At 45.4% G+C, this 26,572-nt stretch overlaps 2 protein-coding genes and 1 long non-coding RNA gene across 5 annotated transcripts in view; 2 read left to right on the top strand and 1 right to left on the bottom strand.

Annotated features, from left to right (window-relative positions):
* Positions 1–575, top strand: part of GDF5 (growth differentiation factor 5) — a 5,319-nt gene extending 4,744 nt beyond the window's left edge. The window contains exon 2 of the mRNA XM_048962820.1: positions 1–575. This exon is cut by the window's left edge and continues 1,057 nt beyond it. The gene's annotated coding sequence lies outside the window, so the exon portion shown is untranslated.
* An 8,362-nt stretch (positions 576–8,937) lies between these two features.
* On the bottom strand, positions 8,938–17,534 carry LOC125701136 (uncharacterized). 2 transcript variants are annotated; one of them, XR_007380149.1, is made up of 3 exons: positions 17,421–17,534; positions 12,161–12,811; positions 8,938–11,538 (listed from the first exon to the last, which is right to left on the bottom strand). It is a non-coding gene; the product is annotated as an uncharacterized LOC125701136 (long non-coding RNA). The 2 variants fall into 2 exon arrangements; XR_007380150.1 differs by lacking the exon at positions 17,421–17,534 and having other exon boundaries at positions 12,161–12,277; positions 12,723–14,772.
* A 20-nt stretch (positions 17,535–17,554) lies between these two features.
* LOC125701135 (ubiquinol-cytochrome-c reductase complex assembly factor 1) overlaps positions 17,555–26,572 on the top strand; it is a 51,897-nt gene continuing 42,879 nt past the window's right edge. The window contains exons 1-5 of one of the 2 annotated variants that reach the window (XM_048962733.1): positions 17,675–17,692; positions 20,172–20,251; positions 20,434–20,538; positions 21,968–22,072; positions 26,274–26,381. In XM_048962733.1, coding sequence (XP_048818690.1) covers positions 20,518–20,538; positions 21,968–22,072; positions 26,274–26,381 — 234 coding nt within the window. In that variant the 5' untranslated portion in view covers positions 17,675–17,692; positions 20,172–20,251; positions 20,434–20,517. Of the gene's footprint in view, positions 17,693–20,171; positions 20,252–20,433; positions 20,539–21,967; positions 22,073–26,273; positions 26,382–26,572 lie in introns of both variants that reach the window. The other variant, XM_048962732.1, reaches the window with a different exon arrangement.

Below are 26,572 nucleotides of genomic sequence, written 5' to 3'. Positions count from 1 at the left end.
TGCTGTCATGCAGCCCAGCATAAAGCCGTGTGTTGGCAACACGAAACTGGCTCTAACCAAAGTCTGTGACAGGGAAGATTTGACCTCCAAGCCTCTAAGTCACCTGCTTTTACTCTAGAGGCAGTGTGTAAAGATGGTATTGGTGAGCTGTGACCTGTTTGATCCTTTGAACAACATTCTTGAGACTGAATGTGAGTCCATGTGCATTGTCCATTAAGAACTGTGAGGAAGTAGTCCTGACGTCTAGAAGAGAAGGCTGTGTTCTGGCATGCTCCCATCTTGGTGTGAATAGTTGCACTGTGATATGATTTCTTTCTGATTAGCTCTCGAAACTATGCATATATAAAAAGAGTAATTAAATGTAATATGTTGATTTAGTTTTAAGCTGTACATGGAGATGGGTGATGCAGGAGGTATTACTTTCCATGTATGTTTTCCTGCAAGCTACATGTCTTTCTTAAGTATCCACCTTTCCATTATTGTGTAGCAAGATATATTACTCTGTATAAGGTCCAAGTTGTTCTCAAATGCTCCTAGTAAAAGTGTTCAGTTATGGCATAAGATGTAATAAATTATTGACACAGTGCTACATTGTGCCTAGCTGTCCAACTCCGCATAATTATAATGCTGTTAAGAATTTGTTTTAATGTTTTTGTACAATAAATACAAGTGAAAGGGACTTTTCAGAGCGGCAGAATGCTGGAGGTATGCATAACATGTTCACGTATTTCACTTGCCTCTAACTGCTGACTGGAAACACTGGAAGAAAGATCTGAAAGCACGCCGTGTTTTAATCGGGTGTGGAACGCCACTATCGCTTGGTGCACCTGGGGCCAGAATGAATTATGCAGCTGATTGCAAAAGAACTGTTATCTTCTTATTCCACGCTCCAACAGCTGCGTGTTTGCATATCTCCTGTATCTATCCCAGGCGTGGATCATAAATTTATTCTGGGATTTCTTTTTGTATGATTCCACCTACATAACCATGCTGGCATTTGAATGTAGATGGACCAGGCAGGATGTGGGAACCATTGGAAATGACTGACATGGCTTATCAACAGTTCAGTTACAAACGCTAAGGTCTTTGTTTTGCTGCAGTGTAAACCAGCAAGCCACACGAGTTCCTGGGCCTGCACTCTGCTTGCTCAGCATCACTGCCAGGGATGTTGTCAGGAGGTGAATATGGCCCCGAGGTCCTCCTGCAGTGACCCCAGACCAAGCCTGTTCTGACTCACACTGCTGGGAAGTGGTCCTAAGCACCTCCTCAATGGCCACAGAGCAGCAGTGGCCAGATCTCTGTCCTTCTTTGTTCTCTGAGAGCTCTGAACTGCCGGGCCCTTGCAACAGCTCACAACGCCTGGTGGCTGCAGCCCAGCCGCAGGCACGTGGGCTCCCTGGGCGGGCAGACCTGCCGTGTGCCACAGCCTACAGTGGGGCGATACCGAGAAACACCACAGAAAGCTTTCATACGTGTGATGTCTTTGCAATAGCTCAGCACAGTGACTTCTGCCTGCAGAAGTGGGCATAACTCGGCCCAACCCATGCAGTAACACAAAGTGAAGTGGGTCAGAATACTTGAGCAGGGTGACTGAACAGCCCGTTCATAGCACACATTTAGCACTTGAAGCTCCCCATCACACACCTGAGACATTCCGGTGCCTCCTGCGGCTCAGGGCTGTGCCCAGGAATCTTGTCTGCCTCTGGGCTCCAGGTGGGCTCTCCACAAGTCCTGCTCTCCCCAGCTGAGGCCACTGCCAGGACCACAGCAGCTGCCCACAGCTCTGTGCCAACTGCCTGTGGGCTTTCCACAGAGCTTTCAAACCAAGGAGTTTTGAATCCTAAGCTTCACTACAAGCTTCTATCTGGACAGATTTTGCCTTTGTTAAAGTAGGAGAAAGCATTCTCCTGCCAGTCCAGAATCAAGAGAGTGTGTTCTGAACTCCTTTCTGCCCATTCTGCTCCAGCATTTCTTTTCTTCCTCCTGGCTGCCTTCTAGGTGGCTGGCATGCAGCACTTGCTCCTTTCCCCCATGCTGACCCCAGCTGTGCTCTGCAGATGTTGGGTGACCATGAGGAAGGGCGTTCTCCTTCCCCAGTGTGCTGCTCCCATGCATGTGCCTGTTTGCATGTTCCTAGTGGAGCCTCTGCTCTCATGTGTGCCAGTAACAGCACCAGTGCATCACTCCCCTGAGTGGAAGGTTGAGAGAAGTGGTAATTATATATGGAGTTTAAATCAGCATGTAAATGGAAAAGAATGCCAGGATTCTGTGATTATCTCAAACCAAACAGAGAAAAATTAAAAGAAACGCTGATGTATAAAGGTCTAAAAAAGTGCTGGTTGAAAAAGCTCCAGAATTCTGGTAGGTAGTTGATACAAAGTTTAAACAAACTTAAAGCTAGAGACACTTCAGTGCTGCAGTTAGCTCCTTACAGCACCAAAATCACCAGATCCTGGGTCTGGCCTCAACAAGGCTGCTGACTTTCACTGTGGTATGAATGCATCCCAGCTCTTCCGTGCTTTAATGCTGCACTGCCCAAGCCATTGAGGTCATCTGGTGCAAAAACCTGTCTCTGTAACTAACTATAACATATGGAATGGTTACGATCACATAAATCTGCAGTGATGAAAGCCTGCTTGTCTCAAAGCTGTTTCTGTAATTCTTATATCACCCGCAACTTCAACAGGCACAAGAAGAGGCTGCCATGGTGAGCTTTTCGTTGGTAGCCTTAATTCCATATATGCGTTCAATTTCTACATTTCAGATCTTGTTAGCTGGAGTGGAAACTCATATTGAAGCTCCCAAGGAGGGGGATTGGTGGCCATTGCAAATGTTCCTGATTGTAGAACGCCCAGAAGCAGAGCCCAGATGGACACATTTGGGCCTCATTCCTCTATGAAAGCAAAGGTTCGGGGACAGGGCACCGTGTGGGACTTCACACACAGCAAAGACATTGGGAAGAAACCAGAGCACCTTGGGACTGCAGAAGTTTGGCACCGCTTTCTTTAGCGCCGTCATTACACAACGTGCAAAGATAGACACCCTAAGTTATTGTCACAGCTTTCCTCCCGTGGGTGAGGCGGTGTTAGCAACTGGATGGCTGAAACGTGTGGAAACCTGAGCTGTGGAGCAACGCAGGTTAAAAGTTCAGCTTTCCACCTTTATGATGGCAGGTCTCACTCTCTCACTGAGAATGCCTCATTTGTATTTACTTTTTAGGGTCATTATCTGTCCCACGAGAGTCTTTGTGAAGGTCCAAATTTTCAAATAAACAGTACACTATAAGACAGGTATGTGTGGATAATTTTTGTTGTATTTGGCTAAAATGTGGGTACTAAGCTGAATAGGTAAACATAAAAGTATGCCATTTAAAACAATGCATTCCCATTAGTGTTTGAATATGTGCCTAAACTCCATGTACACTTTTACATGGTTATGTCATTTCCTGTGTAAAATGTGCTTGTTTGTGCAGCAGCCATATGAAAGAAGCAGTAACCCGCTATGTGGGCTATTTGAAGCTTTCTGTAAGAAACATAAAAACCCCTTGACCCTTGTATAATAAAAGGTGTTAAAAGATACTGCTTTTATAACATCTTAGCCAAGACTAATAAGAATGTACAAAGAAAACAATTTTTTTTCCCTCCATAGTCCTGGTCAATCACGTGGGTTTTTTTATGAATTTGCTGTTGCTGTTGGGTAGTAAAACAATATTTAAAAATAAAATTGCATGAGCTTTCATTGCTTCTCAACAAACTTAATGAAGAAGGAAATCTTAACATTCTTTGAAGAACAATAAATGCAGTGCCGTAAATACGCGTTGCTGAGTGCTCAGAACAGCCCATTTGTTGCCATCCAGGTTTGCTGATATTTTTGCAGAATTCGTTCTGGTTTTCTGCAATGATTACATTAGCTGAAGTAGCACAACCAGATTCTGTTTTCCTTGGTGCCCTCCCTCCCCAGGCTGCACAGAGGAAGGGCTCTGTTCACAGTGAGTGCTCAGCTGGCTCTGCTAGAGGATGGGAGATGAGCTTTGTGATGGGATTCCCTGGGAACCTCAGAGCAGTGCCTTGTGCTGGGCTTTGCCATTCAGGAATCAGGGCTGAATCACAGAATCACAGAATGGCCAGGGTTGGAAGGGACCTCAAGGATCATGAAGCTCCAACCCCCTGCCACACACAGGGCCACCAACCTCCCCATTTCATGGTAGCCGAGGCTGCCCAGGGCCCCATCCAACCTGGCCTTGAACACCTCCAGGGATGGATGGGGCATCCACAGCCTCTCTGGGCAGCTGTTCCAGCACCTCACCGCTCTCATAGTAAAGAACTTCCCCCTGACATCCAACCTAAACCTTCCCTCCCTCAACTTAAAACCATTTCCCCTTGTCCTACTGTTATCCTCCCTTTCAAAGAGTTGATTTCCTCCTCTTTGCAGGCTCCCTTTAGGTACTGAAAGGCTGCAATGAGGTCACCCCGCAGTCTTCTTTTCTCCAGGCTGAACAAGCCCAGCTCCCTCAGCTTGTCTTTCTAGGGAGCTGCTCATCTCTGTGGCTCCTCTGGACCCTCTCCAACAGCCCTCTGACCTTCTCGTACTGGGGCTCCAGACCTGGACACAGCACTGCAGATGGGGCCTCACAAGAGCAGAGTAGAGGGGGACGATCACCTCCCTGTCCCTGCTGGCCACCCCTCTTCTGATGGAGCCCAGGATCCCATTTGCTTTCCAAGCTGCAAGCACACACTGCTGGCTCATGTTACGTTTTTCATCCATCAGCACCCCAGGTCCTTCTCCGCAGGGCTGCTCTCAAGGACCGCTCCCTTCAGTCTGCATGGATGCCTGGGATTCCTCCAGCCCTCACCAGGTTCACCTGTTCCCACCTTTCCATCCTGTCGAGGTCCCTCTGAATGGCCTCCCTTCCTTCCACTGTGCCAACTGCACCACTCAGCTTGGTGTTGTCAGCAAACTTGCTGAGGCTGCACTCAATTCCCTCCTCGATGTCATTGATGAAGATGTTAAAGGGCACATAAAGATGTTAAAAAGCACAATAAAGATGTCAAAGAGCACAGCCTCTGCCCATTGTGCCACCAAGGCAGCGCCGTTTAAATGAGCGCAATATTTTTGCACATTCAGGAACTGTCTGCTTGCTTTTGACAAGATGCTATTTATCAATGATAATAGCTTTTTATTGGGGAAAAAAAAGAAACAGTTGAAATTTGTTTTTTGCTTGTGCACATGGCTTTAAGACATTAATCTTTCTCCAGAAGTGCTGAAAGAGAAGCACAGCTTGGGTCCTGCACAGGCAAAGAGAAGGGGCTGTGGGTCTTCTCTGCAAAGATGCAGTAACAGCACTCACAAACTTCAGGCAGCAAAGCTCATCTTGTTGGTGATCAGATGCCAGGAGCCCAGAGAAAAGGGAGAGGGGTGGCACGGGGAGAAGCACACGCAGGAGGTGCTCTAAGGAAGCACCCCAGGGAACCTGGAGTGGGAGGAAGGCAGCAAAGAGCCCACATGCCAAGCACTTTTCTTCTGTGGGCTTGGTATGAGCAATTCTCCTTTCTTCTGTACACTGGCCAGTGGCTCTCAGTGGCCTGGAAGCTGCTGCAGGCTCGGAGCAGGCTGCTGAAATCCAGCAGAACCAACCAGCTCTGCCAGCAGCACCACACAGCCAGCGCAGCACTCGCTTCAGCTCAAGGACTGACTGCAGCTGTGTGCACTGCTGAGGAGCATCCAGAGCACCACAGCTGAGAAACCTGAGTCTGTGAGAGGAAGCACTTGCATTTATGAGGCATTCAGATGGATGGTGTGTTTCGCTGCTGGGCTGCTGGGCTGCAGGCAGGCAGGCGGTCTGTCCCGGCACAGCCTAACATCAGAAAGATGAACCATGTGGCTCAGGGTGGTTACTTGAAGAGCCCTTACTTTGTTTTTTTTTGGTGTTTTCCACTACACCCTTGGCTCTAGCTGATTTTGAACACTAAAGTGGCTTCACAGTCAGCACAGACGGGAGAGTCCAGTGCAAGACGTGAAACATCCAAGTGCTGAGCTGGGGTTGCCGGGAGGAGCCAGGCTCAGAGCTTCCTCTCACCAAGGTCAGGTTCCTGTGGGCCAGGGCTGGATTCCTCCCCTGCAGTGTTCAGAGCCATTGGGAGACACAAGGAGAGGAGTGGGGACTGCATACCCCTCACCCTGCAAGAGGGAATGGAGCAGCTGCCTGGGCATGGCTGAGACAGAAGCCTTTCAGGCATACCTCACAGGGAGCACTGAGCTGCCCAGGTCTGTGACTCCAGGAATGCAAAGGACTTGCACTGTACATTGCAACACTCAGCCGAGCCCTTTAACTGCTGGGCCCTGAGATAAGCAGCTGTGTTACAAAAACATGGATATTGTAGGTATGCTGTGAGGACAGCTGCTGGATGCATCCACCAGGCAAGAAATACTGAGTGTGGAGAGGGAGAGGGGAGAAAGGAATGGCTGGAGTGACTGGCGGCAGCACTGCCAGCATTTGGGCTCTGGGCATACATCCAAACCACCACTCCTTCACGTGGAGGTGTTTGCAAGAAGCTGTCACTGCTGTCAGTACTTTCACAGACCCCTGAGCCACATCCTGGTGCCCAAGCTTGGTCAAAGCATCCAGTGACCATAGTCCCTGGCCTCCACTTCACAGCATCCTCAATGGAACTTCACCCTTCAGGTGGGGTGGGGATGGAAGACCAAGTATTACAGAAATGGGACAAGTGCATTCTTTTTTTTTTCAATGGAATATCACGTGGTTTTTATCTGATCAATAAGTTCCAGAAGATATAAGAGGCTGCTGGGAGTTTTTCTGAGGTATGCAAACTTTAAAAACAGATCGATTCTTCGGAGCGCTAAGAAAAATGACCTGCTATCCATCTCAAAATATAAATGCAGCAGAGCTATCTTTCTCTCCAAACATTGCAGTATTTTCGTCAGAGAAAAAGCCATATGAAATAATTCACTTCTTGCAATAGTAATGAAATATTCCCCGTGCCAGTAAGATAAGAAAGTGATGAGGAGCATGTGCTGGCGCTGTCCAAGTTTTAGAACATTTAACCTCCACCATTAAGCCTACTGATTTTTAATAAATCTTGGAATTCTGGGGAAATTCCAGAGGTTTGGGAGGCTCTGGAGAAAAGGAATTCAATTCAGTACTATAAAGGGTTGCTGTGTTGACCCGGCAATTATAAGCAAATTATGGGACTGTTGATACTGACTGAATTTTATGATGTGAACAAAGGATGGTAGTTTAATTCATAGGTGATCAGGACAGGATGGACATTAAGATCATTTAGCCAGACGAGCTGCACACCTCAGGTATAAAATTTTACCTGGGGACTTCGCATCTCTGAAAATGCCATCTCAGTTTTCACAGCCATCAAGGCAGCAAACGCCATTGTAGCAAGGGCTGGGAGAGAAACAGAGAACAAATGGGAAAACAGTGTGCAGGCACTCCAGGGACTGACACGGCCCTTGAACACTGAGATATGGCAGAGCTGGAAGAAGGCAATAAGGAGGATTGGAAGTATGAAACAGCTTCTGTGAGAGGAGTAATTAGATAGAGCAGAGCTCCTCTGAGAGAGGTGGCTGGGGCAAGAAGGAAAGGTGATGAGGGCTAAGAATGTGGATGGGGAGCAAGCTTGCTCCCAGACGAGAACCACAGTGCCCTAAATGATACCAGTTCTGGGCAGGGTTGAAACAGAGATACTGATTCCTACAGCGTAACCCCGAGGTACAGCGCCCGACCACTCGCTGCCTGGATGCTGAATGTCTCCATATGTTAAAGAAAAACTGACTGCACAAGTTCATGGAAGAAAGCTCCATGAAAGCTGGTGGGCACAAGGCCCCCCTGACTTCCTGAGCCACTGCAGCTGGAAGCTGAGGAGCTGTGATAGGAAAACCACTCCTCATTCCTCCTGTCCTTATTGTCTTTAGGGACCCATCGCCCACTGGAGGCAGGCTGGATGCCCCCCGTGGTCTCACCCGACAAAAACTATTCTCACGTTCTCTGTGGAGACCAAGGCTTCCAAGGAAACTGTACAGCAGGACCTCCTGGCTGGAGCCATTGGGCTTGTGGAGCCTTGGCCACTGCCCTGTTAGAGAAGCATGGCTTTCTGATGTGGGATCTCTTTTCCCACCAATTTGTTTTTAAAAGGAAGTCTATTTTTAAAGTTCCTTGGAATTAAATGATACTGCATAATAGCTGGGTATTACATGTTTGGAAAGAGAGATCCAGGATTGATTTAAAGACCAGAAGTTTTAAAAAGCTCACCACAGTCAGCTCTGAGCTAATTCTGTGAATATTAGCACTTCATTTTTTTAATAAGCAGCTTATTTCTACCTACTGTCCAGTTTCCACTTTGACTCAGTGAATTGCCTTCTTTGTCTGCTATGCTGAAAAACTTATTCCCAATGGCATTGTTCTACCTAGAGAGATGGTGATGAATTTTTCTCTTTTCTTTTCTATGGAGAACATAAATCAACTTGGTCATGCTCTTGCTGTGCTGCGTACCTTCCTTACCAGATTCTTGGATTTTTATTATTTGTTCTTTCTTTAGACGTTTTTTCCATTTCTCCAAATATTACCTGCAGCACTGAGCGCCAGGTCTCATTTGGCTTTGGGTTAACAGTAACAGTCTCATCAGTGCCACAGACACAATACTATTTCTGTACCTTTCCTGGATGGTGACCTTCACTACAGTCCCTCCCAGCTATGGTTCCATGTTAGGAGCTCACTCAGCCTTCCACTATGATCAACACTGCTCTTCCATTGCTGATGAACAACTTTCCAGCTCACAAGTTCTTGCTTTGCAGTTGAAAATCCTAGTTTACAGACGAGTTAAAGAGCAGCTGAGTACCACAAAAAGGTTTCTGTCTGACAAGATTTATTTTATTCCTGTTAAAAGTAAAAGTTGCCTTGTTTTTTAGGACGAGGCGCTGAGGCAAGGCACCGGCTCACGAGCTGTGTCAGCAGCAGCCCCAGGAGCAGACCAGTGCCTGGCAGCATTTCTCGACACCTTCCCGGGCTGCCAGGGAGAGAGCTCCTCAGCAAGGGATTATAGGCAGCAGTCTGCACTTCCCAAATGCTGACCAAGCCCTGGGCAGAGGACTGACGGATCCCCTCCTGCAAACACGCATTTGCTAAATCCCTTTTTCTCAGGACACTCTCCAGACACGTAGAGATGTGAAGATCAAGACGCGCTCCTGTTGGCATGGATCTGAAGGTGACATGAAAGCTGCTCTGGCACAGAGATGTGATCGGTACAGGTGTTGTTATCCACTCAGCAGGGCTCACAGGCACCCTGCTCTCCCTGGGGAATGCTGGCTGACACAAGGAGACCTCAGTGCTGGGCATCAGGCTGTGTTTGGTGCTGCAGCTGGCAATATGGTCACTGCTCACTGCCCGGCCCAGCGGAGGCGGGTGGCACTGACATTCTTATTGCAATATGGGCAATAAACGGATGCTATGTGAGCCATCCCGTTGCTTAGTCCCTCCAGGATGCTTCAGAGCAGCAGGAGTCCCAGCCACCCCAGGGGAAAGCTGCTTGCTGCCCTGCTCCCAACCTGGCCCGCTCCTGTAGCTCTCACTGGGAGCTGCGTGAAGGGGGGAAGAGGGACTTACTGCTGGACGGTGGGGGTGCTTCTCAGTGAAAATTGTTCAGTCTTTGCTAGGGGGGACTGACAGCACGCTCCTGATAGATTACCCCGGATAGCCAAGCCTTTCCCCATATTATATGGTTTTGATCACCAGCATAAATGTACTTGGTATAAAACAGAAGGTCAGGAAGGTTTAAGACATGGTATATGAGAAAACATTTTCCAGATTTCAGCTTCCTCCAAGGTAATATGCAAGTGTAATTAAAACAGAACCTGGAAATATAGAGTACAGTACCCTATTGAAAGTGTGTTGTATGAGCTGAACTCCCTTCATTGATAGTTTTCCAAAACACACAGCTGCAATAATCTTTATCCAGGAGAAGGGAATAAATTAAGTCTGAACACCTCTGCATATAGTGCAGTACAGTGTACGGCGCTGCACCCCATATAACCTCCGAGCGGTAATGGAAAGCCGAAGGAGGCGCATGTGGAAAACCTCTCTGACCAGCAAACATTTTCTTCTTCAGAAAGCGTACAGATGGGAAGAAAAGCTCATGAAGCAGAGGCGGCTTAAGTACTGGGATGTCTTGTTCCTGAAGCTGTCTGCTCAAGTCGTTGAGGCTCTGCAATGGCAGGGTGCCAAAGCACACTCCAAGCTTGACAGGTGGGGAGGGAAACGTTCTGGGCTTGCCCCAGCAAACAGCGACTGCTGACAGCAAGCTAAAGTGAACAAATAGGAGTTTATCATATTTAACAGTAGCAGCAGCCACCAGGATATATAAGTTTGGAAAAAGATATCAGGTCTGACTTTGACTTCCCCTGGACGGCTCAGTCATGGAGTTCAGACTTTGCTCACAAGGTTTCACCAAGCGCAGGCAGGGCAGCAGCGAGGAGCCTGCTGTGTGTCACATCTGCGTGTCCTCTCGCAGAGCTGGTGCAGAACAGGGGGAGTTTCCTCCTGCAGAACAGAGCAGGGACCACTTTGCACCCCTGGCCAAGGAATTCCAGGTCAGGGAATGGATTTCTCTCCTTGTCAAACCTTGCAGGATCCATCGGGCGTTGGCAGGACTGTAATTCCACTGAAAATTCGCTTTTTGCATTTTAAAAATAATGTTTAGCCTGGGAAGCAGCGGTGGCCAATGTGTTTATAGTGACACTCTGAACTGAGTATTCAGTCTTATGGAGAGGACTAAGCATCTTTATGTTGTTAATAATAGAATTAACTTCCATTAAAATTCCTTTTTCAGCAGGTGATGTTGCCTTAAAGGTGGACTTAGTCTTAAAATCTCCAGATATATGCAAGGGAGAAAGATTCTGTGAAAGCAGAATTTGACAGATCCATCATAAATCACCAGTTCAATCCCAGAAATGCTGCTTTCCTTCAGCACAGAGCCTGAGCTGATAACCAGCCGAACCTGGGCTTCCCCATGCCGAGTCAGACGGCCCCTCGCTGCGTTTCTGGGACTGGGAGTTCTGGGAAGAGCAGCGCAGAGACATCCAAGTGAGTCTGGAAGAAGTCAGTCCACATACAGCAATGTTCCAAGGGCCCGTTATCGCTGATTTGTGCTCCAGCTCCTAAAAGGGCACATTAGACAGGATGCAGTGCCAGACCTGCGCTGGCTCCGTCGGTACATACAAGGCCCTTTCAGAACCTGGAGCACTGGGAAAGTGTGCTGCAAAGACAGTCAAATAGCTGAGGGGCCAGCTGGCAGTCTCGTAGTGTTGGCACTGAACCAGAGTTAATAAGACCTGCTGGACCCGAGCTGAGTTTTTGCAATTGGGTTTCTCTTGATCATGATCTCCAGGGTGCCCTGCGATATCCATACAGACTGCATTCCCTCTTGTTATCTGAAGGACCCCGGCCCCACTTGTTCCAGATAGCATGGAGAGATCCTGTTTCTCCATATGTTCATTAGATTTCCTTCAACTTTTCCTCTGTGGAAGCAGCAACACAAGGTTAAGAAGGAAAATCAATATAAATTCTGCAGTTAGATAGGAACTCTAGTCTGATTAGAGAAGAGGCTGAAGTGGAGAGATCACTACTTTTGCCCTAGGCTGAGCTGTGTTCGTCTTTTGGAACCAAGGAGCTTTCCCCTGGAAATGTTGGGACAGTGATTGCCTTAGGTTGGCTTTGATTCTTCATGAGACTGAGAGGAGAAAAGCTCAAGAAGTTGTCAAGGAACTATCAGACTATTATGAAAAGTTTGATTTACCTGTGCAATTACTTTTTAAAAGACTGAAAGAAGACTGCCTGCATAAAAATGACCAGTGAAACAGGAAAAAAGCACGTTCTGTGAAAACATCTGAAATAAAATCAGATGCTAACAGGAAATTAGGAGGACAGAAATGTTAAAATATTTTCAAATGCCTTTGTTTAAGAGCTATATGTCATTTCTTGTCTTTGTAATAATGACAACTGTGCTAGCTTAGGATAGGTAAATGCACATGTAGTCTCAAAGCCTCAATAGCCCAAAGAGCTCTGTGCAGTATGTGGAAAGGCTGTGGGGTCTTCTGAAAGTGGACGGAAATCCAAAGAAATAAATAGAGAAAGATTTACCTGTCAGAAGGTCTGACTGCAGAGTGGTCAGCGTAGAAAATCATCACCGCTGGAGAGGAGGAAATGTAACAAGTAAAAAATAGCAAAGGTGTTCACTGAGGTGCTTGGTTCTGAAGTCTAAAAAGTAAAGAATTCAGGAAAGATTTGGCCTGGGAAATTCCAGTTTAGCAGATCAGGCAATGCCTTCCATGCTCAATTCCCACGTGCAGCCCCTTCATGCTGGGGGGTGCATTGCTCACTGGGGGGGCACTGCATTGCTCACTGAAAGACATGGGCATTCTGCAAAGCAGAGGCCACGTAGGACCTGGATTGCTGCGTCACCAAATTACGTCTGGTATTTTTTACAAACCTGCTTGTCTTTCTTAAAGGCACTATAAGGACCCATTTGAAAAATAAAATAAGAATAATAATTTTAAAAGTCACTTCATTCTTTGAGAAAATCACGGAATGGGCAGGGTTGGAAGGGACCTCAAGGATCATGAATCTCCAACCCCCTGCCACACACAGGGCCACCAACCTCCCCATTTCATGGTAGCCGAGGCTGCCCAGGGCCCCATCCAACCTGGCCTTGGACACCTCCAGGGATGGACGGGGCATCCACAGCCTCTCTGGGCAGCTGTTCCAGCACCTCACCACTCTCTCTGTAAAGAACTTAAAGTAAACAGTAAAGAAGTAAAAATTAGTAAAGAACTTAAAATTTGTGTGTATCCACCAGCAGGGTGAAGAAAAGCCAACTTGCAAAGCTGCATCAAGAACTCTGATCTCCAGAACAGCCAACCAAGTGCTTCTCCGCATCTCTACAGATCTTCTGACAGCAAATAGCCTGAGGCCCATTTACTAATGCCAAGCTCTGCTCTCACCTAAAATCTTTAGAACTGGACATCAAAGGGAGGAGACCAGGGCTGACACTGAGCGTCTTTATGGTAGGTATGAAAAAATGTTCACAGTGGAAGACTGGAATGAGTTTCATATGGAAACGGGGAATCCCTCTATTGAAATTTTTAGGCGCACGTAAAAGAAACACGCATCAGAGAGATCTAAGAATATTTAGTACTGCCTTGGAAGTGGAGGATGGTTTAGGTGATCTTTTTAGCTACATACCTATAGGATTTGCAAATGTTTGTAATTAATTATGCCAACCAAGGAATAACATAACTACCTGGAATCAAAGTCATAGCCTCGCACACCCAAGCAAGAGCAAACATTTTAGAACTAGTAAATCATCTAAGCATCATAGCTGGTTTGAAACACTTCATCTAAAAATGACAGTTCCTCCAAACTGAAGTTTGGGACTAGATAAATACTCAGTTTAGACAAGGTGGCATTCTGAGTTCAGCACTGAATTATTGGGTAAAATAGAGTCCCTGTGAGCAGAGTCCAGCAGCTGCCCTACGTTAGAGGACAGCCAGCTCCACCCAGCTCCAAGAAGAACCCACAGTGGAACAGTGCTTGGAGAGCTGCAGCCTGCGGGAAGCCCACCCTGCTGAGTCTGGGAAGGATGGCATCCATGGGAGGGACACAGCAGCAGCATGGGAAGGGAGTGAGGAGGAGGGAGTGGCAGGGACTGACCACAGCTTTCATCTTCCATTCCCCTCTGCTGCTCTGGGGCAGGAGGCAGGAGAGGGGGATAGGATCAATGTGTTTCAAGTTTGCTTTTAGTTCTCACTACTCATACCTGTTACAGATGGGCAATAAATTACATTAATCTCCCTCAAGCTGAGTCTGTTTTGTCCATTTAAATTCAGCTGCCCATCGGTGTGAAGCCACCACATTATGCTAGAGACACATTGCCCTCCTCCAGTCTTTCCTGTGGCATTTTATATGATTAATTAGCAGCTCACTGAGTCAGCAAGTCAGTTTCTGTTCTGACAAATATTTAAAAAGTATAACAGATGTCTGAGACTCCCAATTGATGATAGTCAAATATTTCTCCCTCACAACTCTTCTTTTCTTACATATGCTGCAAATGGACTACATGCCATTAAACAGGGCTGTGGTCCTGACAACTAAGTCAGTAGAAGGTGACCTGAGAGTGGATCTGTACAGCAGCAAGATTAATCATAGAATCATAGGATCGTAGAATCATGGAATCACCAAGGTTGGAAAAGACCTCCAAGATCATCCAGTCCAACCACCCACCTACCATCAGTACTTCCCCACTAACCCACGTCTCTCAGAACAACATCTAAACATTTCTTGAAATTCATACAGCGGCTTACAGGGGCTAAGCTAAATGGAAATGGTAAGAAAGAATGTCAGGCACAACTTGGATCTGTGAGCTGTTCCAAAGCGCTTAGTTTCAGTGTAGCACCTTAGCACTGAAGAAGTTTCTGTATGCTTGTAACTAAGCTCCCTCCTGCTTCTGGGCTGTGAAATCACGGGGCCTTGTTGGTATACTGGATCCTTATTCGGTCTTCACTACCTTGATTGCAGGTGGATGCAGATTTTTTCCTCCCTGAGTTTTCCAAGTCTGAATAAGCTTCAGTCTTGCCCTTTGTGTGTTGATGCTTGCTGGACTGAGGCTTTAATGAATAGGCTAGAATTATATCCTCTTTCCTTTTCTGCACAATAGCCAACTTGTCAAAATGAAGCCTTGGGCTAACTCAACAACATTGAGCTAGATGTCATGTGCTCTAGAAAATTTTATGCTTCTGCAAAACAAAAGTTGATCCCAAACTGAACACAAAGCAGCCCACAACACAGTGTTTTCTCTGCACAGCTTCAGGAAATGTTTTAATTGTTCTCTACATCTGGGCTATAATGATCCCATGAGGGTCTGAGATGGCTTCCTGCCTGGATTCTGCTGTAAAATACCAGTGCAAGACCTCATCAAGAGTGGTTCAAGCATCCCAGCCTCTCAAAACGGCCTCTTGCGGAAAGGGAGTTTTCCCCTTTATTACTTGAAGGAAAGGAATCATTATCACTACCTTAGCAGAAGGACTGACAGCAGCAGCAGTTGGGATGGAGGTTTCACGTGGTTTGACAACACAGCTAAGCTGACAGAATAGCAGGCTGCTGCCAGAACAGCCAGTCTGCTCTCCCCACCCTGTCCCCAGCCATGCATTCCTGGCATTTCTCCGATCCTAAGAAGGGCTGGTTCAGGTAGATACATTCAGAGAAAATGAATCCTATTAAAAACAACAAAAAAGACAATTTTTAGTGGTCTTGCTTCTTCAACCAGCTCATTGGCTCTGCATTCTTTTCATGAGAGCCAGTTGCTAGTACAGCCAGAAGAACCTTCCAGCTATTTTAAACTCTTTAAACTCATTAAACACTGGCACCATTGAACCAGACTTGCAGGAACAAAGAGAGGCCTCTTCCAGCTCTACCCTGACACATGTGGATAATCACTGCACCTATCTGAATGCATACAACATGTTGGACTGCACAGCACATCCCCAAGCATTAGAGTAAAGGAGCAACCATTCCTGCTGTCACCAGGCTTCTGTCACCACCAGTGACAAAGAGCAGACTTGAGGGCAGATGTGGAGAGTCAACTCCTTTTTTCTTGCTTTCTGCAGCCTGCTTCTCTGCCTTTAGCATACAGCAATCCCATGCCCCTTATTGGTCACACTTTGAAAATAACCAATATCAGCTGTTTGGAAGATTCTGCAATTTTTCACTCTCCTTTTTAGGAGAGTTCCTTTTTTTTCTCCCCTAAACTCAATCTTCTTTCCAATTCACTATAACCCTGTTGCCAACACACTTGTTGCCATTGTTAATGTCCCTGGATGAACTAACACCAGCACCTAGATGGAAACTTCACTGCTCTGCTGGTGGGACATCTTGGTGCTGTTTGAAAATGCTCACCCAGAAGCATCAGCATGCTGAAGACTCACTATGACAGGTAAGACTCATGCAGTCGTGGACCACCCACCAAACAGAGATGAATGGTAGGAACTTGGGGATAACAAAAATTACATGAAACATAAAAGGGAGCAGATTGACAGTGTTCTGAGTGAGAAATCCTCCTAGAGTTGACACTGAAATTCAGATCCACCACCAAATGTTCTGTGTTCACCCTTCACCAGACCCTTTGGATTCAGTCTGATATGCTGTTTGGCGTGTAAGATAGAAAAGTTTGGCTAGATTGTCATGAAATCGGAGAATGAAATAACAGGAAAAAAAAGATAGAGGAATCTTAGGTGAGGGCACTAATTTTCTGCTACTGAAACATGTCAAAATTCTCCTGTGCATTATTAGCTGACACTAGAAAAAACGTAGGCTGGTGTCAGGAACTGGCATACTCAAGTGTATTTCTGACACACAGCTCCTAGCTGAAAGTATCTGCTGTGGTGGACAGATTACTGCACAGCACCGATACTCCTCTGCTGATGACGTGAAGTCTTTTCACTATACAACTATACGGCAAAGGGATTCTTGAGTTTCATCACTTTCAGGGACTCTAACTCACTCGTCGCAAAAAGGAAGCTTCAGAAATGGGTATGCATTCCCCTCCATTGCCTTCTCAGAAAAGAAAAATGGCTGCTATGAATGGTATTCAACATTGCTATGAGTCAAACACGCAGAGGACAGCTAGGCAAACAGAAAGCAGCAGAACTTAGCTCTGACCTTCCTCCCTAGAACGGGCAACAGGCACAAGAGCCAAACGAAATAAGAGTGCATCCCTGAGAGAGATCTACAATCTGCCGTGTTGCTCAATATCCAGCACCGCATCAGAACAACTTGTTCAATAAACACGTTGTCAGATAGTTAGACCTATTTTGACAGCGAGTTGCAGTGAGCCAGAACATGTCAGAGAGCACTGGTTGTGTGTATGGGGATCAGGGGCGCCTGCAGAAAGGAAGCCCAAGCAGGTGTCTCCATTGGCCCTGTGAGAGCTGACATTTAGGAACATATGAAAGAATTCTAAAGACTACTGTGGAGTTTCAGGGCCATTAAAACAGCTTCTACTGCCCTCTGGAGAAGCTGCCGTCCCTATAAATGCGTGGGGAAAGAGAGGAGGAGAATATTATGGCTCCCCAAGCCCTTCAAGCCAGCAAGCAGCACGCTGAGAAGCGCAGCCTCCATCCTCCCCAGCTGCTGTCACATCTGCAGCAGCCTCCACGCACCAGCACCGCGCACATTTGTGAGGTGACGTGGATGCGATCCAGAGCAAGCCGTGTAACCTGGCAGAAGCAGCAGCCCGGCTCTGCAGCCCCACGGCAGCCGGTGGCAGCGGGAGGGGCAGCGCGGCACCTCCAGCGCTGCAGGCTGCCATCTCTACAGAGACGGGCAGAGAAAACCGCTGCTGCCCTACCCGTGCAGACGAGATAAAGCGCAACCGCCATCACTCCCACGAGCAGGGCTTTGCAGCAGAGAAGCCTCACGAGCGGGTTGGCAGGGCATCACCACATTTATCCGTAAGAACCAGCCCCAAATGCACCCCGCTCCCACCCCGCCCAACCACGCGGACGCATCCCCGCCCCTCTCCGAGCGGCACTGCGCCTGCGTGGCCCGCGGAGCGGAAGGGGCGGGGCCGCTCTACCGGAAGTGGCGTGAGGAGGCATGGCGGCGCTGGCGCGGGCCGCGGTGAGTGGCATTGGCGGGTGGTGCCGCCGAGGGGACGTGCGGTGCTTCACGGCCCCGCCTGCCCGGCTCCGTCCCTCTGGTCCCGGCGGTTCGCCCGCCGCTCTGTGAGCGGCCAGTTCTCGTCCTGAGCTTACCGGCGTGCCTCGTTGTGAGCCGTGCGCACGGCGTTCTGCACCGCGCTGCTGGGGCGCTCCCACTTTTGATGCACGGGGCCGGCTCCGATCCTTCCTTCAGCGCGTGTGATCCAACAGGAGCCGGGGCAGACCTGCGCGTTCCGGCTGGGGCTGTGCCCTTGAGGCCTTCTTTCTGTGCCCCTGGGGCGGTGCTGGGCGGTGGGGATGTGCGTTCCTGCGGGCTCTCCGTTGGAGGTGTTGGGGTGGGAGGAGACGTTATCAGGTTGCAGATTTTGCGTCGAGTGGCAGAGATTGGGTTCCCCTGAGGATGGATTCCCTCTGACTGCCCTCCCTTGTTTTTTCTCATGCATTTGTGTGCTTTTCGTCTGTTAGCTTTTAAAGCCCCTGCAGCACGTTGCCAGATGTCAGCACAGAGTTTACAAAAGGGAGCTTGGAGGCTGCAGCTGATTTGTGCCTCAGCACAAACACGGGGTGGCTGATGCTGTCAGATGGAGACAGGCTGGTGGCAGAAATGTAAGGCTTGTAGTCACAGAGCAGTGCCCGCTTCTGAAAGTAATCCACCTCGTTTCTGGCATTGATGTCTCGGGTGTGGTATCACAGTGGTGAACCTTTCAGCCCTTCAGCTGAAAACAGCTGAGAGCAAATCTGCCTGAGAGCGACTGGAATGCAGTGAGCTGAGCTCCTCTTTCCTGCTTCAGTGGCTGTGCTCTGTCCTCGCCTGTGGCACTGTGCTATTGCATACCTCTGCATGCCCCAACATTTTTCTTGGCCCCTGTGCTCTAATGCCAAAGCAGCAGAGCTGGGGCAGTATGAAGTTAGTCTCCTGCTGTTTTAATGAGCTGAAGAGGCAATTGCTAGAAAAAAGCGAGAGGGAAGCCAGGCGGGAGCGGAGTAGTGAGTCACTGAGGGTTCAGCCTTCCCTGGATCTGTACCCCAGGGAGCCAGTTTCAATGTAAAGCTGCATGCAAAAGGTGCAGGTTTGTCTCCTGTGCTTCCTATCCCCATGCAGTGCTCCTCTCTCACCTGCTTCTGGTATTCATATTGTAGAGGAAGCTGCTTGAGCTTTTTATCCCAGCTGGAAGAAATTTTCTTTGGACAAGATGTCTGCCATTTTGGGGTCTGAAGCATCTTGCTTTGTAATTAGAGAAGTTCAGGAGCTATCGTAAGTGGTGAGAGTACACAGATACAGATAGGAGGCAGGGGATTTCTAGCAGAAAGCAACATAATTCTGCTCACGTAATGTGATATCATATGATTGCTGATACATGGTGTTCCATGCTGTCATCTTTTGCAGTAGGATCTAATAGTTGCCCAATCAAATGAAGGCAAATCTTCAGCCTTTAAACATCTCTGTACTGAAAACAAGGAGGGACAGTTTTGTTTTCTTCTAATCTTCAGGCTTTCTCAGGCATTTGTTGTATGATACAATCCTGGGTATTTTCTGAACATTTCAGTCAATAGTTCTGTTGTGGTGAAACCATCCTTTATCTAAGAAGAGATACTGAAGGGTAGTTTCTCTGCTAACTATGGCTTTCCTGAAAGTTGCCAGGAAAGGTTTAGAAGGCCATAGGTATTTTCTTTCACCTGGATCTTGATAGGACAGCTGGCTGCAGGCTACCATGGAGTAACTCCTTTTGATTTAGAGTAGGCATAGACCAGCCATATTGTAAAGAAGGAGCAGCATTTGTGGTTTAAATGGGAGTTGATGTTCTACAGATAGTAATAATGGCTTAGGGAAGATACCTTAACACACTGTTTTCCCTTATTTCCTTATGTTTTTAGTGGTAAATATCCCAATTTGTCTGTCCTGTCCTCTGGACAGATCTGCTATAGTTACACTTTCACTGGCACCTTATGGTGGTTTGGCCATATCTCCTCATCCCAGTGCCTCTATTTGTGCACATTGGTAAAATTTCCCTGGAGTTTTCTTTTCTGAAAGCTAAATAGTCGTAGCTCTTGCAGCCTATCCTCACATGTTGGGTGCCTCAAACCCGTAATCATCTTTGTCTCTGTTAAAAAAATAAAGCTATTTTTATAAGAAAAAAAAAGTCTTTTCTCTCTAATAACATATCCACTGTTTCAATATTGATGTAGATCATGTATGAAGGAGACAAGTATTATACTAGCTTGAGTCTAGCAAGCAAATGAAAGATGCGAAGATAACCCTCTTGCCTCTAATTCCTATTGGAGGAATTTCTTATTGTTGAAATTGACTGGGATGATTTGTGTTTTGGAGTACTAAAGCACAGTGCCTGAGTATGATGAAGATGCATAGAATCTGAGTGTTTGAGTGCTTTTTAGAGATCCTTCAGTCAATGGAATACATGCCTGAATTTATTCTGCAGGTGTAAATGTCGTGCTGTGTTTCATGATTTGGACAGCCCACTGCTTCCTCTGACTGATCGGCTTCTGCCAGCATTCTCAGGTGGCATGACTTTATTGGAGGGCAAGGGATTTTTTTTGTAGTCAGAATTTATGCTTCTGTCAAATGCAAGTTTGGAATTTAATCTGAGGCTTTTGTTTAAATGACAAAAACCTGTGAAAACAGGAGGGCAGTTAAACTCTTCTTGAGTATTAGAACCTTCTTTTTCATTGCTCGTCTTCCAGAGCTGCCAGGCTGAAGTAACTCAATGGATAGCAGCTTGCAGTGGCTTATTACAGACTGCCGTGGTCCAAGGCCAGTGTAGGAGGATGCTTCATGGTATTTTCCAGGTAAGGTATCACTCTACATTAACTATGTAAAAACTGGGATGTGTTTAAATCTGTAGTAGTTTCTATCAGGCTTCCAGAAATGCTGTCCTTGCTTCTCTGTTGGTATATTGCTGAAGCATCAAGGCATCTTAAAAGGTTTTTGCTGCTGCAAGAGTGAGCTCCCCTTCCCTCCATAACACAGTTGTCATCATTCTACCAATGTAGTCTTGTAGTGGGAAAGAATATGAAGCTGTTTTGAGTAGATGGCACACCAAAATTGAAATGTAGATGTTGTTTTTCCAAAGCAGATGTTACAAGTTTGTCACATTTGCAGTTAATTGCCAGCATTTTATTGTATTTAATATATATGCCACAATAGCCTTAGGCTTTCTGGTATTGATAGTATGTTTGCCTTGCACAGTGCAACATAGAGTAATATTGTTTCAGTATAAAAGCACTGCTTTGCCTTGCTGCTCGCAGTTTTTGAGTAGCATTCATAGCCTCAGGTTGTGTCTGTCCACAGTAAGCTGACCATAAGATTGCTTAATAGTTGGAGGTTAAGAACCCATATATGAGAATGCAATTCAAAATGCAAATGCAGAAAGATGCAGCCTATCTGAACAGGATCAAGGTATGTCTGAGTGCTTTCTTCTTGCAAACAATAAAGCCAGAGCAGATTAAGCCTCCCCTTCTGTATGTTACATCTGGACGAGTATTGTTGGAAGTAGTGAAGGAAATGAGTAGTTTTCAAGTTGACTGTTAAAATTAAAGTTAACTCTGAGCCACCAATTTGGGTTCAGTAGGCATCTGGGAATGACTACGCTGAACAAGACAGCGTATTTACCTTGTCTGAATTTATTCTTAAGCAGTTGACCACTAATCTGGGAAAATACTGTAGATGTGTGTCCCACTTCTTATGTGGAGATGCTGCTTGCTTTTACATGTTGTTCTTTATGGTATAGAAGCTTTGTAGCACAAATCATGTGCCATGTGGATGTTAAAGCGATCGCTGTTACTGTGCAGCTTGTTTTACTCTGGCCTTGGCCACAAAGGCAATTGAATGGACCATAGAGCTACAGCTGAAAATAGCGTGGTCTGTTTTCGTGCCAGGCCAGGAAGAGGAAAGATTTTTTTACTGAAAGATTAAAGAAATGTAATTGTGAGGAAATGAAAGCAGATAACTTCTCGTTCTAGAGTTCTGCCAGGCCGTTCCATCTGTACATCTTCAGAATGTTTAAAAACATGTAGAGAGAAGCATTAGGCATGGGCAACCATCTTGTTTGTAACTGTCAGTAATAGAGTTGTGCTTTTTGTTGCATAAGGTTTTTCAGAATTGTACCCAATCAGCTTGGAAACAAAGTAAGGATCATTGTTGTAAAGTGAAGTTTTCACTTGTCAGCAATCTCTTCAATTTTTCCTTTTTTTTCCTTTGTTCTGTCCTTTTTACTAGAGATGCAAGACCAGCCAGTTCCAGCTGCCTAAAGCCTGTGGTGGATTGATTGAAGCCAATGGAGCCAAAATGCATCCGAATAGATTGATTCACAGTACAAATAAGGTTAGAAGAGTTTGATGTTTTTGTTATTGGAGGGCACTTTACGCTAAGAATTAGACAGAGGTAACAAAATGCTTTGAAAGCACGTAGCTGATCAGTCTATGTCAAATGGTTTACAGTAGCATTCATAATGGGTCCAATAATTTGAGAAATATTCTGTTGCTTTCCAGAAAATGAAGTGCTAGCGTAGGAAAGTCAAATCACAGCTGCATTGTTTGTGGTGAAGGTTCTTATAAAAAAGCCCAGTAAGGAAAGAAGGTGGGTTAAGGAGAATAGTTACTGGTGGCAGGGTGGCAGATGCTCCCTTCTCACCTTCAAAGAAGGAAATGCAGAAGTTGCCCATACATACTGGAAGTGAATAAGATGAGTCCTGATTCCTTATCTTGGAGATAATGTGTAACAAAAGTTTGTCCGTCTGCTAAACTGGAAGTTGTCACGTTGCATATTAATAAAGACTAATTATTGTTATACTTGGTATTGTTATCTGTATTATTTTGTTAATTTGTGATGTCTGCATCTCTTACATTTATTTTCTTTCAGCTTAGTCTAGGAGTCTTCTGGAGCATGAATCACCTCCAGAACTTAATCAAAGGGAATCAGCATCTATCAATTAGTGAATGTCCTGATCCTATTCTTGCTATTTCATTGTGAAGGGAATGGCAAAAAGGAACGTTCACAAAAGAAAAGGGAGGGCAGGAAAAGGGCAGTAAGGGATTTTTGGGTAAAACTTGCATAAAAATCTCATTTTGCTGCCTGTCTGATTATGTCTTTTGCTGGTGTGTTAGAAACGTTTGGAATTTGAATTGCATCTTTTGACATGGGTAGTTAAAATGAACAAGGGGAGGTGTGAAATGAAGAACTACTGGCTGCTCTTTGCACCTAGTCCTTTTTCAACTAGTTTTCACCTTTTTCTTCTTTTTAGCCAGTTTCTCAGTTTTTTGAGCTGGTGAAGCAAACCAAACGTGTTTGTTTGTTTGTTTTTTCAAAGACTGAAGCAAACAAAGTGGCTTGCTCCACTTACATCATGAATTGAGCTAAGAATAGAATCCAGGCCCTCAAAGCTGGGGCATGGCCTGATCACCGTGCCTGCCTGGGACACCTTTTACATTTGCAGAAATACCATTTGGAGGGCAGATCTGGGGGAGCAGAGGGTGGTAAGATGACAGATCTCACAAGGACCATGAAGATCTTCAGGCTGGGAGCGAGGGCCCTTGGTTTTGATGTATTTGTCATTTATCCTTTTCCAGTGCAGAAATAGAGGTGTAAGGGAGCTTCCTTAAGGTTAAAATAGCCTTGATGTAAGAATCTGTGCAGGGAGGAGGTGTCTTACAACAGGGTAGGTAAGGTAGATAAGTTTTTGGACTGCAGCCTTGTTATTTTGAATAGAAAAATACTTGTCTTTGAAATGTGAACTCGATGAGCTACTCCTAGTGGAAAAGTGGTTTAGATTTAGGTTTAGGTGGTTTAGGTTTAGTGGTTTAGATTTAAAGGCAAGCTCCAATTGTTTTTTTTTATATATTTTTTGACAAAGTGAAGAGGAATTTTATTTTGAACACTCAGTTTTTGTGTGTTGAGCAGGAAAGATGGGCTTGTGTGCCTTTCAGTGTTTTTGGTGAGCTTGTTTAAAAGAGAAGATTTCAAAAATGTTTTCTCTTTGGTTTTATACACTTAAATGACTGTTTAATTGCATTTAGCTACAGTTGTAGCATTGTCAGGATGAACTGTACATGTCTATCCATACACTGAACAAAGAATTCACTGCTTAAAGCCCTGCTGCATTTCCTGAGCTAGTTGAGTCAGACTTCTGAATGAAGGAAGAGTCGTAGCAGTTTGTAGCAGAAGGCTGTTCTCAGCTCTTTTATGCTTTTTGGTGATGGGCTAACAACAGTTGAATCAAGAAAGTGTTGGCTTTTAACTTAATTTCCTCTGCATAATGAAAAGTCTGTAGCAAAGGAAGCTTCATAATGAATTTGTAGACAAGAGACACGTTGTAAAATTGGTGTGCCTGGGTTCACTAGGGATTTAGTATCACATTAATTGATGTGGAAGTTAATTTAGTGAGCTTCGTGTGACAGTGGTCATTGGGACCAAAGTTTCCCATTGAATGTATCCTGTTGTTGCCTGCCTGTCTTATGAAGAGATTCTATGGCATAAGATTAAGGGGTCATTTTTAGTGTACAGAAGAATAATGCATGGGATAATCTTGAAAAGCCAAGTAGTAAAGGTGGGATTAAATCTTTATTTACCTATTCATAAACTCATTGGGTCCTATCACATGTGGCAGAGGTTTGGAAAGCACCTTTAGGTATGGCTGTTCTGCATGTTAGCAGTGGGTTGGTGAGCAGGTTTAACAGCCAGCATTCAAAGCAAAGGGGTCCTGGGCAGCGGGGCGCTGTCTTACTGATAGCTGATGAAATGGCACTGAGCACACTGCTTCATACTGACCTGGGCACGGTGGAGGTCAAGACACGAGCTGTACATGACATCTGTGGGCTGTACGTGAGTACAGATCGTTCTATCTCACATGCCCTCTGTATGCCATGGAGATCAATTCTGTCTCAAACTACATTTTTTATCACCTTTGCAGTCAGTTTTTTTTTTTTTTTTTTTTTGTGGAAGTATGTCAGCTTGAGCTGAATATATGTCAGTATTTCAGTGCTTATTTGTCACTTATGTTGTTTCAAAAATTAAGGACGCTATAGAGAATGAGAAATCTGGAAAGCCTGCTGTATGTGGCTATTTTAGGGCTTTCCTGAATTAAGGACTGATAACTGGTGGGCATATACATAATACTAGTCTACAAAATTTGTAGAATAGACTGAGAAAGGGAATGGGTAATGGCAATCTGTAACTTCTTATAGGTAAGTTGGGAGCTTTCAATGAACTTGCAAGGTCTGAGGCACAAGGGAATTGATTTTACACAGCAAAGCAGTGAAATTCATGTAGAAGCGTGCCATGGAGGTTAAATATTCAAAAACTGTTTGGGGTGCTGAAATTGTAGCTTCCAAAAACAAAGGAGTGCATGCATTTCTAGTACAGGGATGAATCTTTAAAGCTGGGCACGTACACCCTCGGGAGCTGCAGTGTGTGTGACTGTATTTCCCTGCTCTTCTAAGTAGCTCTTCCAGCTACTGGTATCTGCAACTGGTCCTTGCTGGAGCTGGGGCACTGGTCTGAGTGTTCTGGCCACGCATGGCAGTTCTTGTGCTCCTGAATTACTTCCCTACTGACGAAATTCTTGGTATTTTCATGTCTTAGGAGGAAGCACGTTGTGAAATTCCATCAATTCAAAGCAATTTAACTTTCCTGGTTAAGGAGCTTTCTCAGACGAAAAAGGTTCATACCTGTATTCCTCAAGTATATGTAGGAGATTCACTTGCAGTAGGTTTTGGTTTGAATGGTGAAAATTAGTTTATTGCTGACATAATACTTATACCAAATCATTAGAATTAAATATACTTGATTCATTAGAAATTCTTTTCTGGAGTACAAATGGCAACTGCATATTGTTGTTCAGTGCTGCAGTGATGTTTCAGGCAGAATGCCATGAACATTTCTTATCAGCCTAGTGCTGTTTGAGATGTATTGGTAAAACCTTGATCTTCGTGTTTGCAGGCACTGCAAGTCACTGAGGACTGAATATTTCCCTGATCTAGATTTTCTGCAAATAAAACTGAAAATATGTAACAGGAATAAGAATCTGGTGGAGTTTTCAGTTAAAACAGTGGGTTCCTGTAGCTTCATTAATTTTAAGGGGAGTTGATTGGTTTATATCGTATATAATTATTCTAGAATACAATATGTCTGTGAGAATGAGAGAAAATGTGAAAGGAGCCAGAATTTATCTTATTTATGATTTATTTGCTTTCCTTCTGTGATTTATTTCCTCATTTTATCTACTCAAGTAAAGGGCAGTCACTCAGAAAGAATATGGTAATCCAGAATAGGAGAGCACTGTATTATAAAGCAGATTTCTGTACAATCAGAGCCTGAGCTTACAGTGGAGTGCTTGAATTTATAAATAGAGGAATGTAAAGTAAGAAAAACAGGATGCTATTCTGCAGAGAAAACTTAATTGTGTTCGTGTTGTTGAACAAAGAAAGTAACCAGAAAATCCAAAATTCTCTAAGCTTGTAGCCCGCCTCTGATCTGATGTGTCAGGTCTAATTGCTGAGACTGATGTGATAATCCTTCTGTTTTACAGCAGCTTTCTGCAAAAGATTCTGTGCAGACATCTGAGGAGAAAGTGGGTCCTTTCACAAGGATGATAGAAGCCATGGGTTTCACAGGTCCACTGAAGTACAGCAGATGGGTAAAGCGTTTATTTGTCATCTTCTTGGTTGTCTGATACTGTTGGCTTTCTTAAGAAAAAAAAACAAACAGAAAAACCCATAACCAACTCTCTTTTGGTTGGAAGCAATGCTTACATGGAACAGTTCTAATTATTACCCATAAAAGTTACTGCTTTGTAATGTGGGAGTCTGGTAGTCCAGATCTGGAACC

This window comes from Lagopus muta, chromosome 16, assembly GCF_023343835.1.
Source record: "Lagopus muta isolate bLagMut1 chromosome 16, bLagMut1 primary, whole genome shotgun sequence".
Classification (NCBI taxonomy): Eukaryota; Metazoa; Chordata; class Aves; order Galliformes; family Phasianidae; genus Lagopus; species Lagopus muta.
The sequence above is the reverse complement of the archived record's forward strand: the minus strand, read 5'-3'. Positions and strand labels throughout refer to the sequence as shown.